This window comes from Muscardinus avellanarius (genome assembly GCF_963383645.1).
Source record: "Muscardinus avellanarius genome assembly, chromosome: 3".
NCBI classification, from domain to species: domain Eukaryota; kingdom Metazoa; phylum Chordata; class Mammalia; order Rodentia; family Gliridae; genus Muscardinus; species Muscardinus avellanarius.
In genome coordinates, this window is record NC_137788.1 from 150,914,427 (window position 1) to 150,933,616 (window position 19,190).

The following is a 19,190-nucleotide window of genomic DNA, read 5'->3' on the forward strand; positions in this document are numbered from 1 at the left end:
GGGGCAGACAAGACCGGACAAATCTACAACACAGCCCATGGATCTTGATAAAGGAGGGCCTGGACTAAGCCCTAGAGACAAAAAGACTCTGGAAGGATCAAAGGAGATCCTAGAAGACCGAATTTCTCCAAAACGGACTTTGGGTGTGACCCCTGCCTTTATGGACGCCTGCCTGTCCCCTGTCCCAGGTGCCTTTCCCCGGACCTTGCCCCCTAGGGCTCACCTGTGAGGCCAGAAACCTGATTCCAATGACAAAGGCTAAGGGGGCTGACTTTAATCACCTAGTCCCAGATGAATCTAAAACTATGACTCCATGGATCTTCTTTTATCCTGTTTATCTTGTTTATACTTAATGCCTCACTATTGTCCTTTGGTGCTAACACGGGGCATAGGGTATAAACACTGGTGATGGAAATTAAAACATTGTCAATTTCACAGAAAGCATTTGTCCATGTCAATTATTTCAGATTTTTTTTTCTCGGAGAGGAATCTCCACTTTTAGCGCCATGAACAGGAACTTAAAAGAGTTTATTTCATAAAAAGGGAAAAAATCGCTGCAGATAAGAGGCTGGAGAACTGCAACCGAAGCCCTTGTCCATCTTTCTGAGGATCTCGGTCCCAAACGGACTCAGTGCCAGATTTATTGCCCCCAGGACTGAGCAAGTTCGTTGCAGCAGTCCACCACACTCAGGTGACAAGGGATCACAGGACACCCCATAGGTGAGAAACAGAGACTAGTATCCCTCTCTGGATGGCACTGCCAGGCCAAGCCCTTCTGGGGCACTAGAGGGTAATTTGTACATTTCAAGGAAGACTATCAAGCAGATGCCCTGCCTGCTCAGCCCTGAGGTCATCTCCAAAAAAGACATGATAATACTTCCATAGGACAGGAAGCTGACCCATTTCACAAGCCCCAGAATGAATCAGAATGGAGTAACCTCCTACCACACTGCACTATTACTGAGGATAAAGACTGTAAGCAACTCAAGAATGGGATCCACCTTCCAAGATTTTCAAAGCTCCAATGCCTGGCATTGAGAGAGGCATACTGAATGTTGATAAATATAATTCAAGACATGTTTGTTCATATTATGAAACATAGGATCTTATAGTAATGGATAGTTTTGAAGTTAGGCCAGGGGCCTGATTCAGCCTCCCTTGTTTTCAGTGACCTCTTTTTAAGATGAAGGAGATGTACAAGAAGGTTCTTTGGGACCTTCCAGCTTTAGATCCTATGACTTGAATATCTGTAGCTGGCCCTAATCAGGGAGAGATCGCGGCTTCTCAAGAAGATGAAAGGGATTTCAAACCATAAATCCAGTTGCCAAGGTTTAATTCATGTAGGAAACTATTCATTCCACCATCAGCTGCAGGCTTGGGGTCGGGTTGCAGATGCTATAATCACTCTGTCAGTAAGTTGAGCTCATGGTACGCACCACCAGTATCAGCACTTGTGAAGCTGAGATGGAATTTTTTGTTGTTGTTATTGTTGTTGTTCTGATGCCAAGGAATTTGAGTCCAAGCGCTCTGTAACACAGAGTTTCTGAACCTCCAGTGGAAGCCTATGCTCTGGAAAACCACAGAGTCTACTTACATCTAATGGAGACTTTCAACACAGTTAGTGGGGAAGGGGAAAGGATGTACTCAGGGAGGAATTGGGGAGCTTTTTTGAGAAACAGAAAAATCTGTTTCTTGCCATTTAGATCCTGTTGTCTCAGTGACAAAGTAGCTGAGTCACCCAATCACTCATAATTGCAGGGAACCCATTAGCTTTGGCTGAGTCTCCACTCATCTATCAGCTGCTATGATCAAATAATGGCATGATGGTTGAAGAAAGCCCAGAGGCCTGGCTTTGGTGAAAGATAGTGGTTTGGGAAGAAGAAGAGGAGAAGTAGGACATTTTTTTCTAGCTCATAAATTGAAGATGAAATCACCGCAAATAGCTGCCAATGAAGCAGTGCCCGGTAATCCTGCACTCAGGCAAAGCTCAAATACCAGAGAGCTGGCAGAGTAAACCTCTAATGGGAGAAGATCACCTAACACTATTCTAAGCACAGGGAGCTGCTAGAACAGCCAACAGGAGCCTATGCTGAGGAATTTGCTTATGAGGCTTGCAAATTATGAGGAGACCAAACAAATCCACCTCCTCCTGTTGCCAAGGTGTTTAAGGCCAGGTGCACATGGCCTCTGACCCCCACACTCCCATAACCCTCCATGACCCAGGGATCCCTGAGCTGAAAGCATATCATAGCATGGCAACCCTGTTGAAAACCTGAATAGGCTTTGAGAGGGTGTTGATGTTAAAGGTGCAATTTTTTGTGAGGCTGCAACAAACACAGCCCTAAACAACACAATTCCAAACTTCTCCTGTTATTAGGGAAGCTCTTGAGACAATGGACTATCTCCACTTCTGGGAATCCTAAGTCATTTTTACAAAATATGATGAAAAATGATCAAAGTATATGTTGAGGGGTAAGAACCTCCCTCTAGGCTAGGAAGAGTCAACCCATTTGTGATTAACTTTGAAACTTCCAACAGAGTTTAATGTCCTTGGAGATATTATATATACTGATAACATCTGATAAGCCAGCTTTGACATTGTTTTAAATATTATGGTGTGAGGATCCAGCATATTGGAGATGTAGCTGTAGAAATGGCCATTATCATTACCCAAACTCACAGACCCATCTTGGAAATGAGGAAACAGAAGGATATCTCCTAGCAGAGAGCACTGGGACACGGAGTGAGCACTGGCTCTGCTAAGGTCACAAGATGAGTCACTCACAGAGAAGTAATCTGTCTCTGCCTCCATAAATTTTCCTACTTAGTGAGTTCAGACAGCTATGTACAGATAAACAAGCCTGTCCACAGTGGAAAAAGCTAGAGAAGAGTACCATACCCTGACCAAGGCCATTTCCTTGTCCTCGTGTCTATAAAAAGCACCCCCAGAATTCTCAAGCCTCAGATGAATCAATTAACAAGCCAATTCACATAGAAGGCAGCGTTTTAATGTGAGTCCATGCCCTTCAAATTCAGATCTTTACCTTCTGTTAATCTCTGTCAATTTCCCCAGACAACTCCGAAAAAGATGAAAGACTTATGCTTTCCTCCCTCCACTGAATGAAGTTTCTTCCCCTTTCAAGAGGGTATGGGTTGCTTCTCTGCCTCTTGACTGGCTTCTCTCCCAGAGGTACCTCAGTTCCTCATGCCAAAATGTTTTTGGTAGATAAATTTTCAGACATATTTAGACATGACAGAACCCCACATACAGAGCCAGTTTAGGATTAAGGGGGGGAAAAGGATCATAAAATGACTAGCAGAGTGCCTACTCAGTTAATTCTGGACTGTATTAATCAATGCCTAGGTAATTCACCAAATAAAATGTTTTTTGGTTGTGCTATGATCAAAATCAGGCATTAGCACAGGCCAGAGAAGTATCCTATCATTGCATTATATCCCAACCCATAATTATTTTTTAATTAAAGTATCTCTTTGGGTGCACACTCTAGCGGGATACATACTAAAATTGGAATGAAAGAAAATATCATAGCCCCTGGAAAAAGATGACATATGAAGTGAGATTCATGAAGCATTTTGTAGTTTTAGAAAATGGAAATGCTAATTGTCCTGATTTGATCATTATATATCTTATATTCCTATTAAATTATCACACTGTACCCCATAAATATGTATAATTATTACATGTCAATTTCTGGAAAAAGCATTTATGCTGAGTTTAATTAAAAACCTACTATAGTTTATGCACTGGGTTAATCAATGCCTAGGTAATTCACCAAATAAAATGTTTTTGGTTCCCTATGGAGAACAGGAAGACAAATATTATTTGATTTCTCCTTTTAGAATGTATAAAATTGAGAGAAGAGAGAAGACACACAGGCCAACATAGTACAGAGTTAAATATGACACGTATTAAAAGAAAGTATGTGGGTATCTTCCCATAGGAACTGGAGTCAGAATATTATAGTGATAAATGCATATTCATGTTTGCAACAACATAATTCACAGCGACTAAATTATGTAACTAAACTAGATGCTCATCAGCAGATGAATGGACCACACAACTGTGGTATATACACACAGTGGAATACTACTCGGCCAGAAAGAAGAGTAAAATTATGTCATTTGCAGGAAATGGATGATATTAAAGAATGTTACACTAAGTGAGATTATCCAGTCTCAGAAAGTGAAGGGTCATATGTTTTATTTCATATGTGAAAGCTAGAGAAAAACTCAGAAATAAAAGAGACCTAAGATAAATAAAGAGAGATACCAATAGAATAAAGGAAGAGGATTTGGGGAGAGAGAAGAGAATAGGAAAAGGGAGATATGATGAATAAAACATTTCAAATAATGCTATGTAGGTATATGAAGTTATCAATTTTTATCTTAATACTATGTATGGGAAGGAGGTGGTAGCACGGTGAGATCCAGAGAAAAAGACACTGAGTGCTGTGTGCATGAGTTTCTATCACTCTGAACCTCATCATAATGTATAATTACAATGCACCAATCACAGTATATTAAATTTTTTAGCCAGGCATGGTGGTGCAAGCTTGTAATCCCTATACTTGGGAGACTGAGACAGGAAGACTGCAGGATCAAAGCCAGCCTTGACAACTTAGTGAGGCTCTCCACAACTTAGTGAGACCCTGTTAACAAATAAAAAATAAAATCATGCTGGGAGTTTAGCTCAAAGGTAGAATGCCTCTGGGTTCACAATCTCCAGTACCACAGAAAATTATGATAACATTTTTTAATGAGGAAAATACGAACCAGGTTCTGTAGGGGCATTGAGAAGATTTCTCAATGGAGATTTCTCAAGATGGAGCAGGCAACATTTAGTGCAGTCTAAAGCCTGAGTGGGATTTTCTACCATTTGATGAAGTAGGAATGCCATCCCAGAGGAAAGCAGGCCATAATTTAGAGACGGTGGGCTAGAAAGAACTGTGAGAGGTGAGGCTACAAAGGAAAGCTGAGGCACATTCCATATAGCTTTGAAGTCAGGAAAGACTAGTTAGAGGGCTTCAGTAGCCATCCATGCATGACCACAACCGCTCAGACCAGAGCAATGGACACAGAGAAGGAAAAAGGATGAGAGCAGACACAAGCAAACAGGAGCTATGATGGCCAAAGTGTGTTGGCACAGTGGGCTCTGGGAAATAAAGGACGCCCGGTGCAGCTGCTTCCCCTGGGAGTGAGGGACTGGCACAGGGCCACAGAAGGTCAGTGACATTGCTCCACAAGCCCTCCTCTCTGGTAGGTATAGTGTCTGCACAGGAGAGAGAAGTCATAGTGGCACCGCACTGGGCATCCAGGAATAGCTCTCCCCACACTGGCAAGTAGTGGATGATTATACTCAGCAGGGATATTCATGTCCCCTGACATAGTGTTTCCTCCCCTTTCTGAAAGACCCCCCCCCCTTAAGCCCAAAGGTTTTTTGACATCTTAGTCAAGTTCATTAGATTCATTTGGGCAAGTTTTAGTTACTATGTGGGGATGAGGGGATGGAGCTCATGAGAAAAGAAGAAAGTGGTAAAAATGTCCTATCTCTGTGATTTTCCTCCAGCCTGACCTGAAGAAGGCAGCCAGGGACCCAAGAGTAGATGTATTAATAATGATCAAGAATGTTCTAGCATGTTAGAGGCTCACAAGATTTTTACGCATTATTTCTTAATGCCCAGAACAAACCTAGGAGATAAGGCTGGATATTCACACTTTGAGAAATGTCAAAGTAAACTTAAGAAAAGTTAAATGACTTTCTAGAAAAAATCATCTAAACCTTCCAATTTCAGTGCCTTTGCTCCTATCTCCTTGCTGGGAAGTGAGGAAAAGATGGAAAACAAGGTAGCTTTGGGAAAAGAATTCTAAAGCAGGGGGAGTATTTAGCCTTTGAGAGGAAATAGCCATTCAATTGAGGAGAAAGACTCCCTATCATTAAGCAAATTGTTCCATGGGTATGAGCCATTTAGAACGTAAAAGAAATTTAAGCAAACTCCAACTGCTTATTATTGTCTTACATATGGTGGTTTTAGAAATAAAATGCTTGAAATAGACTGTGTAAGATACTCCAGTGGTCTTTAAAAGCCAAGGCTTATGTATCAGGCCCAGTTTAAATCCCAGCTTTTTCACTTAAATCCCAGCAGGTTACTTAACTTCTTTCAGCTTCAATTTTTTTCCCTGTAAATTTGGGGCCAGTAATAGCACCTGCTTTGCAGAGGAGCAGAGAGGCTCAAATGAGATAATGCATGCTAAGAGCTTAGCACGGTGCTGGGCACCTAATAAACACCATGGCAATGAAGGCTATCTTGCAATGGTTGGTGAAAAGTCCTCTTATGCAGATTTGAACTTAATTTGGCATTAGGCTAAAGAAGGGGAAGCATCTTATCCCCAAAAATTTACAAAACAGACCAGACATGCAAAAAGATGCCTGAGGTCCCTGAAGGACTCCTTTTCTTATTGGAAACACTCCATTCCTGTTAGTCCCTGGTGTTGCTTGCCCGTTCTTTCAAATCTTGATAAGCTCTGTACCTGAATTCTACTCCCTTTTAGAAGAAAAAGAAAGTAATCAAGATAGCAACTATTATGTGAAGGGGGCTTTTTGACTTTGTTGTTTTGTCCCACCAAGCTCAGCCTGAGTGAACAAGACAAAACTATCAGGACCCCAGAAAAACAGGGATTAGTACTTTGATACCAAAGATTAGTTCAGAAAGCGTTCTGAGGAAATCCCTCCAAACAATACAGTACCCGAGAAGATGACTGAGGGAGAGTGGTTATGTGACTGGGCCCAGGATACAGAACATAAAATTTACTTAATGTCGGGGAAATAAACCAGATATTCCTAAGCTTCTGATCAGATGCATTAAAATAGCATCAGATTAGAAGAGGCCTGATGAATACAGCTGAAATATAAAGTTCATGGATTGATGCCCATGATGTCAGCAGATGACCTGCAATGATAAAAAAAATGAGACTCCTCAAGTCTTCCACCTCCCAGTGGACATGGGAAGACAGGACAGGCTAGGCTTTACCGCTGATAATCTGGCACTACTGTAGCTTTTTACAGCTTGGATGTGCCCCATGAAGTGGACAGAGTGGTGAAAATCCTGAATGGACCCCCAAAAATCGCTATTATGACTTACATAATAAGACTGGCTTATCTTTTGTCATAAGATATAAGGAGAAGTTAAAAACAGAAATAAAGTATAACTACAGAAAAAATAAGAAAATTATTACTTTTGTCCCTTTGTGTGTGAATTTGAAGCTTCATTCCTATCAGATGAGAGTCTTTTCATAGAAAAGACTTTTAGTTGAACTCCACCTTGCAATAAATTGTCACTTGAGAAGAGATTTCCAAAATAAAATATATAGAACACTAATACCTCAAAAATGGTGGTCTTTAAAAAAATAGTTGCCTGGCCAAATTAGTTTCAGAACAGGGTATACCGCACAGTCATCTTAGAAATTTCTTATGTGTGTAGGTTTAAAAAAAAAAAAAAAAAGCTGTGAAGTTTTTTGTTTTGTTTTTTGGGTTTTTTTGTGTTTTTTGTTTGTTTTTGTTTTTTTGGTGGTACTGGGGTTCCTGGAAGCCCTTCTACCTCCGGGCTACACTCCCAGACCTATTTTTACATTTTTATTTGGAAACAGGGTCTCCTAAGCCAGCGCGTGCGGCTGGCTTCGAACCTGCGCGATCGTGCGCCACCACGCCCAGCGCTGTGAAGTTTTTGATAGAGAAACTATACAGCTTTGTTGAACCCAGAATTTCCCAATTTATTTTATGAGTACTTTATTTTTCCTTCTTCTTTTGGTGGCAATACAATGCGTTTCATTCCAGGAAGAGCTGCAGGTAAGAATGGATGATAATGGCATAACTGTGGTGACCCAAGAGAAAAATAATCAGGTAGAACAGGAGCCTGAGATTGATGCTGGAATGCAGAGACGATCATGGCTGAGCATGGTAATGTTACTTGCCAAATGACCCCATATATCTTAGAAATTGGCTGAATTTCTTCTAATATTCCTTCAAGGTCCTCGCTGAGTCACTCCCATAAATGATAGATCTTAATGGCTCCGAATATCTCTAAAGCCTTCATGTGTAACCATCTCCCTTTTTAACTTGATGATTCACTTTACTCCAGAAAGCAGTGGCAGAAAGAATAGGCTGAGTTTCACTTTCCAATCACAAAAATACATGTCAAGACCAGTATACAACCATGATAGACTATGGTAAGGCCCAGAACTCATATCAGAAGTGTAACTGGCCGATTCTTTTGAGACTCTGTCATTTCTGAACTCTGTTTTGAGAATTCTACTCATTATGGATGTTAGTGAAAAGGATATGTATGCCTGAAGAATCCAGACCAAAAATTTAAAAAAAATTAAAAATGGAATTTTTGAGTCCAGATTCAAATGTCAACTCTGCCATTTTCTAGCACTGCACTATAGCCTTGGATAAGGCTCTCTACACATCTTAGCTTCCTTGTCTAAAAGTGAGAATAATAATGTACTCATTCAGGTTTATTGAGAAGCTGCGAGGAAATGACTAATCGGTAGTTAGGAATGCAAGTAGAGATGGGAGATAATCACCGTGTCATATCTACAAGAGGGAAGTGATTGCCAGACTGGACTAGAAACATCATAAAATATATGTAGGGCCCTCTCTATCTGTTGCAAAGAGAGTAGAAGGACTCTGAAGGCATTCTGTACCTGATTGTCCGGGTGTGTTTTCGGGTGTAAGGAGTAATAACCTTGAAGAGTAGCTCCATCGCTCCATTAATTCCCAGCATGGCTCCTGTGGTGACTGAGAAAGACAAACACAGCGGTTACTGTCACAAGTGGGTGGGTTAATACAAGTTAGATTGACTCCTTTAAAGCTTCAAGGGGATATTCTATGTCAACTAAAAATAAAATAAAACAACAACAAGCACAATTTCGAGGAGCAAACAGGACAGTCTTCTTTCTTTTTTATCTTGGTTGCAGGTTCTCCTACAACTCTAATTCTTGGACCTTCCATTACTGAAGTCATGATTTCTCTCTGCCTCTATTAGAATACCCATGAGAGTTCCTCGTGCCCAGAGGCAATTGCCCTGGGGAAAATGTTTCCCTTCTCCCAACTGGATAGTTAAGAAAATTATTGTCATAGATATAATTGATACAAACTCAAAAGGGGATATGGTTTGATAAATAAACTTCTGGAAGTAACTGCCACCTCCAGAAAAGACCTAGCCTCACTCCAATGTACCCAATACCCAGCTTACTTTAGGAATGACCCAGAAGGGAAGAGCCTGATGGCCCTTAAGAAGTACTTTTTATTTTTCTTCCATCTTTTTCAGCCACAGCTGCTCCAAACACCTTAAAACCACTTCAAAACCTTTGCTTTGGCTGGGGCCGCTTGCTGGTTGATCCATCTCAGATGAGTCCCCACAGCCCCTGTGGATGACTGCTCCTCTGCAACTCTTCTGATGTCCCTAATCAGATCCAGAGAAGCCCTTCTCCATGACTAAATTGGGAGTCTGGCTCCCAAGAGGACACTGGGCATGCATGAGCCCACCTTCTTTCCTATAAAAGTAAGGTTGCCCATACCACTATGGCAGCCAGAGAAGAGGGGAGAAACAGGAGCAAGTCTCAGGACTGCTACCTCCAAGGAAGCTGCACTTTGCCTATTCATGTTTTCTATCCAAATTGAGAAAGAGAATCCTCAGGCTACTAATAACAGGAAAAGCTCAAATAATAACAAAAAAAAAATTAGAGGAATTCAAAGGGCACAAAAGAACCATTCTGGTGAGAGGCAGAGTCTTCAGTGGGAGAAGGAATGTTATCTTCCAAGGTGACTATTCTCCACTATGCTGGTGTTTTTGAGACAAAGGACCTAGGGGTGTGATGTTCTATGGGCCTGGCTTGTTCTAGGAAAAGTGAGTAAACAGGAAATCTTAAAGAAGCAAGAAGAAGAAGAAGAAAAAAAAAAAAAAAAAAACAAGAGCCACACCTACTGGTTTGCTCCAAGCCTCAAGAAGGGCAGCTAGGTAGAAATCTGGAAGCTCAAATATAGTTTATCCCAGTACAATCTACAGATAGAAACTGAGGCTGATGTCTTCCCTATTACAAAGAGTGCCTATTCCTGGAACAAGACTCTATGCATATGTTCCTTTGAGGATAGCACAGGCAATAATTGCCTAAATCAAAATGTGGGGACTTGGCATCCTAGTCCTGCCCATCAATCTTCCACTCTGTGGTTACTAACTTAGTCCTTACTTCTAAATTGGGAGAAGATGATAGAGAAAACGCTTGGCAAATAATTCAACAAAATTCTGCTATTAAGGAAAGTTCGTAAGGGGATAATTTAAGAGCCCTGATTCCAACATGGAAGACTTTAGACTTGGGAGAAGATCACAGTAAGAAATCTTTACTGAGCTCACCCTTGCTGAATGCCTGTCCAAGTTTGGGTCTCTGGCAGATCTATAAACATCCCACTTGGCCATCTGGGAGCTACCAAAGGGGTCACTGCTCCCAAATCCATTGTGGTTCCAGCCAATTCCTCTGAAGACAGGAGCTGTTTTGAAAGCTTAATGGAACAACAGTGGCTATCAAGTCACCAAAGAGACAGACATCCACAGGCTTCTCGAACTGTTTGCCTCCCATCAGTAAAGTCAATGTACAGAGAGTAACATTGTAATTTTTAAATTCATTTATGAAGCAGTTGTTTTAACAAATATAAGGTTGGAGTATGAGCCAAATGACCACCTCCTCACAAATCCCAGGATTTCTCAGAGCTCCAGATGAAGGAATTTTTTTAGATATCCATAATCATATATACTAAGGAAAGCAAGTCATTCAGCCTAATTATTCTTTAGAGACCATGAGATACTTGAAATCGTATGCAGCTGGCAAGCTCCAAAGTGGGGGCAGCATGCCTTCTGGCTACTCATTAATGGGAATTGTCCTTTATACAAAGCCACAGATTCTCTTTTATTTGCTTATTTTTATAAAAAAATGGGTTTGAGCAGATTCATTCAGCTTCTCCCAGATATTCTTGGGTTTTCTAGTTAATATATATGAGATGGGTGAGAAGAGGCTCTATGAACAAAAAGTCAAGATACTATCATTCTGCAGAAACACTTTCTCTATATGAGTCTTCTGTGCTTATTAATAGAATTTACTGATGAAATTATTAAGATAGCTAAAAAGTCACTTTTTTATTCCTCTTATGTGTAGCCTTTCTATTATGTCAAGAAATGAGGGAAGAGAGTAAAGCAGAAAATATAAACTAACACTTATTGAGTAGCTGCTACTTGGTGGGCATACCATGTATTCCTTCTACCCACTCTGTAATTCTTGCTATGGAATGAACTGTGTCCCCAAATTCAAATATTGAAACCCTAATCTTCATCACCTATAGGGTTAATTATGTTAAAATGAGACCATTGGAATGGGTTATAATCTAATCTGACTTGTGTCATTAGAAGAAGAAATTTTATCACCACGAGACCCAAAAGATGTACGAGCACAGAGAAAAGAACATATGAGGACAAAGGGAGATGACAGCCATTTTCCTTAGAGCTAGGAGAGAGACTGCAGAAGAAACAGTGTCTGCCAACGTCTCAATCTCAGACTTCCAGCCTTTGGCCCTGTGAGAATTAATTTTTTCTGTTTAAGCCACGCAGACTCTGGTATTTTGTTTTGGCAGACCTAGTAGATTAATAGTAATATGTATTGCCACTATAATTTTACAAAGGAAGAAACTGAGGTTAAACAGGTTAAGTACCCATGTTATATGACTCATAAGAAATAGAATGAAAGTCAAACTCAGGTCTTTCTGGCTTTAAGCCCACATCTTTCCCCTACAGAGTATATTACATCTAAATAATTGTCATTTTCATTTCACAGGAAGGGAGCTCAGGAAGGAGAAATGAAAGTCTGTGCTCATTACATGTGAAATAGGAGTCATAGAATCTAATCTATTAATACAAATGTTCCCATATGGAGTAGAATTAACATGAGTTTGGGGGGTAGCAACTCAGCCCTCATGACTTTTTATCTGTATGGATTCAAGCAAATACTTCACTCTGCTAAGCTTCTTTGTGAATTTTCTTTTTGTTGTTGTTGTTAGCTATAAAATTATGAGTCTAAATACAAGATTGTCATGATAATTAAAAATAAGCCACATCAGGAGATGGTAAATAAACATCAGCCCACATGCTTCTATGTACCCCAAAGTTACCTGAGGACCTCTACTAAGAAGCATCATGAGACAAAATAATAATAATAACAATAATAATAATAATAATAATAATGTAAACAATGAGTATCATCAGGAATCTAGTTAGGAGATTGGTGATATGAGGACATTCTTGGTATAAATGACCCATTACATTGTGCCTTGAATACGATAAGGACTGAAGAAATCTCTGCCTTTCTCCTGCCAGAGATTTCCCCCACCTGGTAGTACTAACAGGGAAACCTAGAATGCTATAATGAATGTGTGACTCCCAAGGAAACTAATATCACAATCTACCGCAAGAGTAGCACTTGGCTAAGGAGGAGAAGAAGAAATAACTTCTCACTACCACAGCCTTTGAATCATCAGGCTCCTTTATCTATCTGGTCTAGATGACATCTATACCCTACCTCTTTAAACACTCCCCCTCTATGGTTTCCAGGCTGCCCAAGTCTGACCATAACAGAGTCACTTACCACTGGAGGCAAACACCCGCAGCGCCCAGAGACAATGCAGGAGGTTCTGGCTGTGAGACAGGTTTTTCCTAGTCAGAATCAATGTCACATCAAGGGCTTCCAACTCCAGTGCCTTCTGTCCAAACTTTTTATCTAGGAATACAAACCAATTTCTTAGTTGCATTTCACATTGATTCTGAAGAATGAACAAGGTATGGAGCAGAGGGGAAAAAGACAGAGGAGGGAGAATAATTACAGCCAAAGAAACTTTTCAGACCTAGTAAAAATACTTCAAAATACCTCCCTATTGCAACCAAATGAATCAGAAGAGCTAATTCTGGATACACATATTTACATAACGGCTTGTGGGTTGTATGACTTTCACACCCTTATATTTAAAGATGTTTCTGGTTGTACTTAACAGCAACTCCAAATCAGTTGAGTATCAATTTCTTACTCTAAGACAATTTTGGAATTAAGAATATGACATTCACATGCAGTGTGCAAACTTTGATTGGATCCCGATTTGACTATGTCTATAAAAGACCCTTGGGAACATTTAGAGAAATTGGAATAAGCATATGTCAAATGTGCATTATTTATTAAATTTGTAATAATGCTCTTGTACTTTCATAGAAAAATATCTCTTTTCCTTTTATATATTCATTCTTATTGCTATATTATAGTCTCTCATAATGATATAGTTCAGTGATAGAGACATATATGCACACACCACTTGGTGAGTTTCCTCTGGCTCCCTCAAAAATATCTCTTTTCAAAGAAATGCACTCAGTCGGATTTTGGAGCAAAATCTTATCTATAATTTTCCTTAAAAGATTTCAAATAAAAATAAATAGGTGAATAAAATACAGCAAATGTTAATAATAATTAGATCTAAGCTTTAGGTAGATAAGAGGCCATCTTTATATGTGACAGAGTCTTTATTTCCTTAACATTAAGAAAGTGAGCATGCAAACCAAGGGGAAAGCATCTTTAATTCTGTGTTTCTTGCTACCACTTTAGTATCTCGTCACATTTATTAGTGCCCTTTCTAAAATATGATGCCCAAATCATCCTAATTTTTGTTTTTTTTTTTTAGAAATTCAACCCTATCAGAGTCACTGCAATTTTTTTCTATGTTGTCTGGCTTATTTCATTTAGCATAATGTCCTCTAGGTCGATCTATGTAATGACAAATGGTAAGATCCCATTCTTTTTTTTAAAAGATGAATATCATTCTAATGTACATATATGCTACATTTTCTTTAACTAGCCCTCCATTGATGAACATGTGTTTTCATATCTTAGCTATTATTAATAATAGAGCAATGAACACATTATTTCAGATATCTTTACAATATGGTGATCTAATCTCCTTGAGGATATACCCAAAAAAAGGAATTTTGGGGTCATGTGGTTCTTTTTTATTTTTTTTATTGGTACATTTTAGTCATACAAATCTTAATGGGATAAAAGACTTGTGGAGACATACATGCACATATCACCCAATCAGCCCTTACCCAATCCCCACCCCATTCCTTCCCATGCTTGGCTTAGTGATTGAGTTTAATATGTTTAAGTACATCAAGTGCAGTTTCCCTCTTCCCCCTCTCCCATCCCCTCAGTTAGGTTGCCTTATTTGCTCCTCTATAGGATCTCCTTCATCATCTAGAGTTCCTCCATGTGTTTTTTTTTTTTTTTTAAAAAGACAGTTAAGAGTCTCTGTACTGTTTTCTGTAATGGCTATTCCAATCTATATTCCCACTAGCTTTGTATTGGGTTCCCTTCTCTTCCCACCCTCGCCATCTGTTATCTATTGTCTTTTCTATGACCATCCTTACAGGTGTGTAGTAACATCCAAGTAGAGATAAAGAATGAACCAGTGTTTACCACCAATGGGGAGAGTGAGAGAAAGAAAATGGGAAGCAGGCTGAAGGACACAAAAGGACAAATGTGTGGGATGAACACATTTACAGATCTAATGTACCACATGAAACTAATGTTAATAAAATTGTACCATATTAGGGATTCTTGTTAAGTACGTACATTTTTTAACTGATCTCAGTACCAAAAAAGTAGATGACAGATATGTTAATCTGCTCCACAGCAGTAAGTGATCTCACTGATTATATGTATCTTATAATATTATGTTGTATACCTCAAATATACACAATAAAATTTACTTTAAAAATTCATTGCAGGCTGGGCATGGTGGCGCACGCTTGTAATCCCAGCATCCGGGAGGCTGAGACCAGAGGATCATGGTTCGCAGACAGCCTCAGCTACTTAGTGAGGCCCTCTGTAACTCAGTGAGACCCTGTTTCAAAATAAAGAATAAAAATTGGACAGAGGGTGTAGCTCGGAGATCAAATGCCTCGGGGTTCCATCCCCAGACCCACAAACACACACAAAAAAATTCATTGCAGGTGGAAGAGAGTGAAACAATGATCATATCCTAAACCTGGATATTATCTATTTCATTTTACTTATTTAATTCTGGACCAAATGATACCAGCAAAGAGATTGTAACTAAAATTATAAGATCCATTCATTTTTATCAGAAAAGAACTATGTACCCAACTCTGCTCATAAGTAGCTCAACTCACTTCCTGGGTCAGCCTATGGCAGCCCATGGCAACTTGAATGTCAATGTCAAAGATCATATCCTCTTGATGGAAAAAAGTGACATAATTATTACACAAGTAAAGACAAGATCAATGTCTTGGAAATCACCAACCTGATATATCTCTCACCTCTTTCTCCTATAAAACCTATACGACTTTTATTTGTCAGGCCTTTGGCCCCACATTCTAAGCATGTAACATATAATACCTCATTTAATCTTCATATCACTCTTAGAATTAAATACTGTGCCTCCACTTTGTACATAATTTTGCACAATGCTTCAGAAAGTAGACTGATGCTTCAGTAAGCATCAAGGCTAGGTTTGAAGCCCAGATTGGACTTCCCAGTGCATACTGTTTATGGCTGGGCTATATACCAGGTCTCTACTTTCCTTTCCTAGAGTTCACTTGGCCCACTCAGCTTTGCTGACTTCCTCTGGTTCGTCAAGTTTCAGCTCAAATGTCACCTCTCCCTGGCCATGCCTCTTTAGAGTAGCATCACTGTTTCTCTTCCTTAAGGCATTCACCACAGTCTTCTATCATCCAGTGAATTATTTGTTGACTTGCAAGTCTGCCCCACTTGGAATAGCATCTCTGCAGGAGCAGATTCCATGACTGTCTTGGTAACTGTGGTGTCCCAGTTCCTAGATCACCACCAGACTCTAGAAAAGGTATAGTGAATACCTGTTGAATATTCACCAAATAGATATTATTGGTTTTACCAGGAGCATGCTCCAGGTAGATGCTAACAGATGCCAATTACTTGGTCATTGTTCATGGCATGTTGAAAGGACTCAAGTCAGAGACCCATTATTGAAAGAGTGTCCACAGAGCTAATGGGCTGATAGCAAGCACTGCTAGCCATGGAACAGAGCAACCTGTGTGAAAGTTGTGCTCTCAGAAAAGAGAAGCAAAGTGTAAAATGGGAAAGTAGTGGAATATTTAAGAATCTAGATATAGTTTACCTAAAGACATTGTAATACATGGAGCCTAGAATCCACTTCCCTGAGAGTCTGTTGAGTCTTCGGTGACATGTATGGACATAAATAGGTTTACAAATGACCAAATTCCACTTTGCAGAAGACCCGAGCTTCTCAACTATGATATACATGAAACTCAGCACACAACTTAAGCTCAAATGTTATGTCTCATTTGCCATGTTTGCCTGATCCCAGAGTGCTTAGGGTTTTATACTATGCTTCAAGACATTTCAGAGTTCTAAAGAGGTGCTTCAGGGTACTCCATGGGGAGAAAGAAATGACCGTGGGAGGTAAGAGAAAGAAGCTCTAGGCCCCCACTTTCTCTCAACGAGGGAAGCCCTACTTATTCTGTATGACTTATTATAATGAATAGAATAAATAGTAATCCCCAAGGCTTCACGTCTACCTAGAACCTCAGAATATAATCTTGTTTGGAAATAGAGTCTTTATAGATTCAATTAGTTATGCAGAGGTCATACAGAACAGAATGGGCTCTAAATCTAATTACTGGTGTCCCTAAATGAAAAAGAGAGGACACACTGAGGAGAATGCTCAGTAAATATGGACACAGAGGTTGTGGTGATTCATCATTTTCATGCCAAGAAACACCAAATTTCCTGGCAACCACTAGAAGCTAGAAGAGAAGCATAGAACAGGTTATCCTCCAGAGGTTTCAGAAGGAATTATCCCTGCCAATCTCTTGAATTGAGATTTATGGCCTCTAGAACAATAAGAAAAGATATGTCTGTTGTATTAGGTCAATCAGGTTGTGGTCATTTGTTATGATAATCCTAAAAACTACTATATAATGAACTTTCATGTAAGATGCAATTTTTTGATTCTATTGATATGCATACCTATGTTCATCTCAGCACAGTTCACAATAGTCAAACTATGGAACCAATCTAGGTGTCCATCAACAGATGAATGGATTAAAAATTTATGGGAAATACATACAATGGAATTCTATTCAATGATAAAGAACAAAATTACATCATTTCCAAGTAGATTAAAGGACCTAGAGAACATTATGTAAGATGCAATTTGTAAAGAAAATTTTTTCATTTGTTTTTAAAAACTGCATTGGAGTAGATCCTCTTTTTGCCCCCATATGACTCAAGCCCTATATAATTCATTCTCACTGTGGCCTCTGTCCTAAGGACTATACCTTGAATTAACTGGAATCTAGGTTTAAAAAAAAAATGTCCTCCCCATAGGGCTGGTCCTGGCATCACCACCAATAATTCTGGGACCTCTCTGCTGATTCCTCACCAGATCTTCCTAAATTACTTTCATAATAATGATGCAGAAATGCCTTTTCAGCCATCTTTGGTCTTGGAGCATGGGTACCTCTTAGGCCCACTTTGGCCAGCAGCCTGAAGAGCGGCAGGAGAATGTCGTAGTCTGGGGAGGAGGTCCTTGCAGTGTCCACCAGGGTCTGCAGAAGAGCTTCACTTCCACCCTTGCTGATCATGTAGTGAATTCTCCGGTCTGTGCCTAGGGCGCAAACAGGATAGAGAAGCCACCTTAAGCACTGATAACCCTCATTTTCCTCAGAGCAGATGTAACACCTAACACCTAACAGCTGGATACAAAACAAAGGTTGGATAATTTCACCCCAGAAACCAAAACTGTATAGATCTTGGCACTTGTGAGGTGTGAAATGGAGAAATAGTGGAATATTTAAGCACTCACTGAGGTATATTCACCTGTAGCTGCTATGATAAATGGAGCCCAGACCTCACTTGCCTGAAATTCTGAGTCTTCAGTAATGTGCATACACATGCATGGACAAATATATAAATAGACTCACATATTATCACAGGCTTTATACCCGTTTGTCATGGGTTTGAATCATTAGTAGCAAGGGTGGAGATGATGCCTTATCTAGAAAATTGTATGGATGACATAACAATTTTCTGATAGAGGAAACACATATAGATTCCTGGAGTAATCCTTTCAGAAACAAATGTCCAACCATCCCATGTAGGGAATTGTGAAGAAATTCTGGAGCAAGAATGAAGTATTTGTCTCTCTACCTAAGAATAATTTTTTTTTTGGTAGTAATGGGGTTCCTGGAAACCCTTCTACCTCCAGACTACACTCCCAGACCTATTTTTATACTTTTTTATTTGGAAATAGGGTCTCTTAAGCCAGCACGGCTGGCTTCAAACCTGTGTGATCCTCCTGTCTCCACCTCCCAAGTGTGGGGATTACAAGTGTGCACCACCATGCCCAGCCCTACCTAAGAATAATCTTAAGCAGGGATCTCTCTTGCCTTACCCAAAGACAAGCTCATAAAGAGTGATTACATTACAACTTGGAAAGGGCCCTGCATAATTAATTCTTTTAGATCAACCTTGGACAGGGAATGGTTGGCCCAGCCACAGTGGCCAACAAGATGGAATACCATCAATGAAGATCCTCAAACATTTTACCATAATGAAAGGTAGCAACATCTATAAGGAAGGGATGGAAGAAGAGAGGGAAGGAGAGAGGAAAACACCATCAACATTATCTCCATCAGAAAGAGAACTGCTAGGTTTCATTCCAAGACTTTTGGAGACCTCTGAACAAATTTCAAGCAGTATTATTATATATTATAATTATAGAAAACAGGTGACTATCTACAGAAGAAAAATCACTCCAAAAACTGCAAGAAATTTGTTCTGCCAGTGTAGGGGATCACAGCTCATGAAAAAAAAGCCAAATGGAACCCTGAGGTTCTCCATTTTTGGGGGGTCATACATTCTTGGTGTTATCTGTTTGGGCTAGTATTTCATTCTTTTCTTTTTTTAATCAGTGCATTGTAATCATACAACCTGTTGGAATTCAGGGTGATAGAGGCATACTGGCACACAGTTCTCATTGAATGCTCCCCAGCTCCTTCCTATTCCCT

General features: G+C 39.8%; 1 protein-coding gene across 1 annotated transcript in view; it reads right to left on the bottom strand.

Annotated features, from left to right (window-relative positions):
* The window catches only part of AGBL1 (AGBL carboxypeptidase 1), a gene marked incomplete at both ends in the record, with an annotated part of 531,035 nt that overhangs the window by 449,265 nt on the left and 62,580 nt on the right, over positions 1-19,190 (bottom strand). Inside the window, 3 exons of the mRNA XM_080692476.1 lie at positions 8,725-8,818; positions 12,709-12,840; positions 17,642-17,788. Of these exons, the coding sequence (XP_080548602.1) occupies positions 8,725-8,818; positions 12,709-12,840; positions 17,642-17,788 (373 nt within the window). The remainder of the gene's footprint in view (positions 1-8,724; positions 8,819-12,708; positions 12,841-17,641; positions 17,789-19,190) is intronic.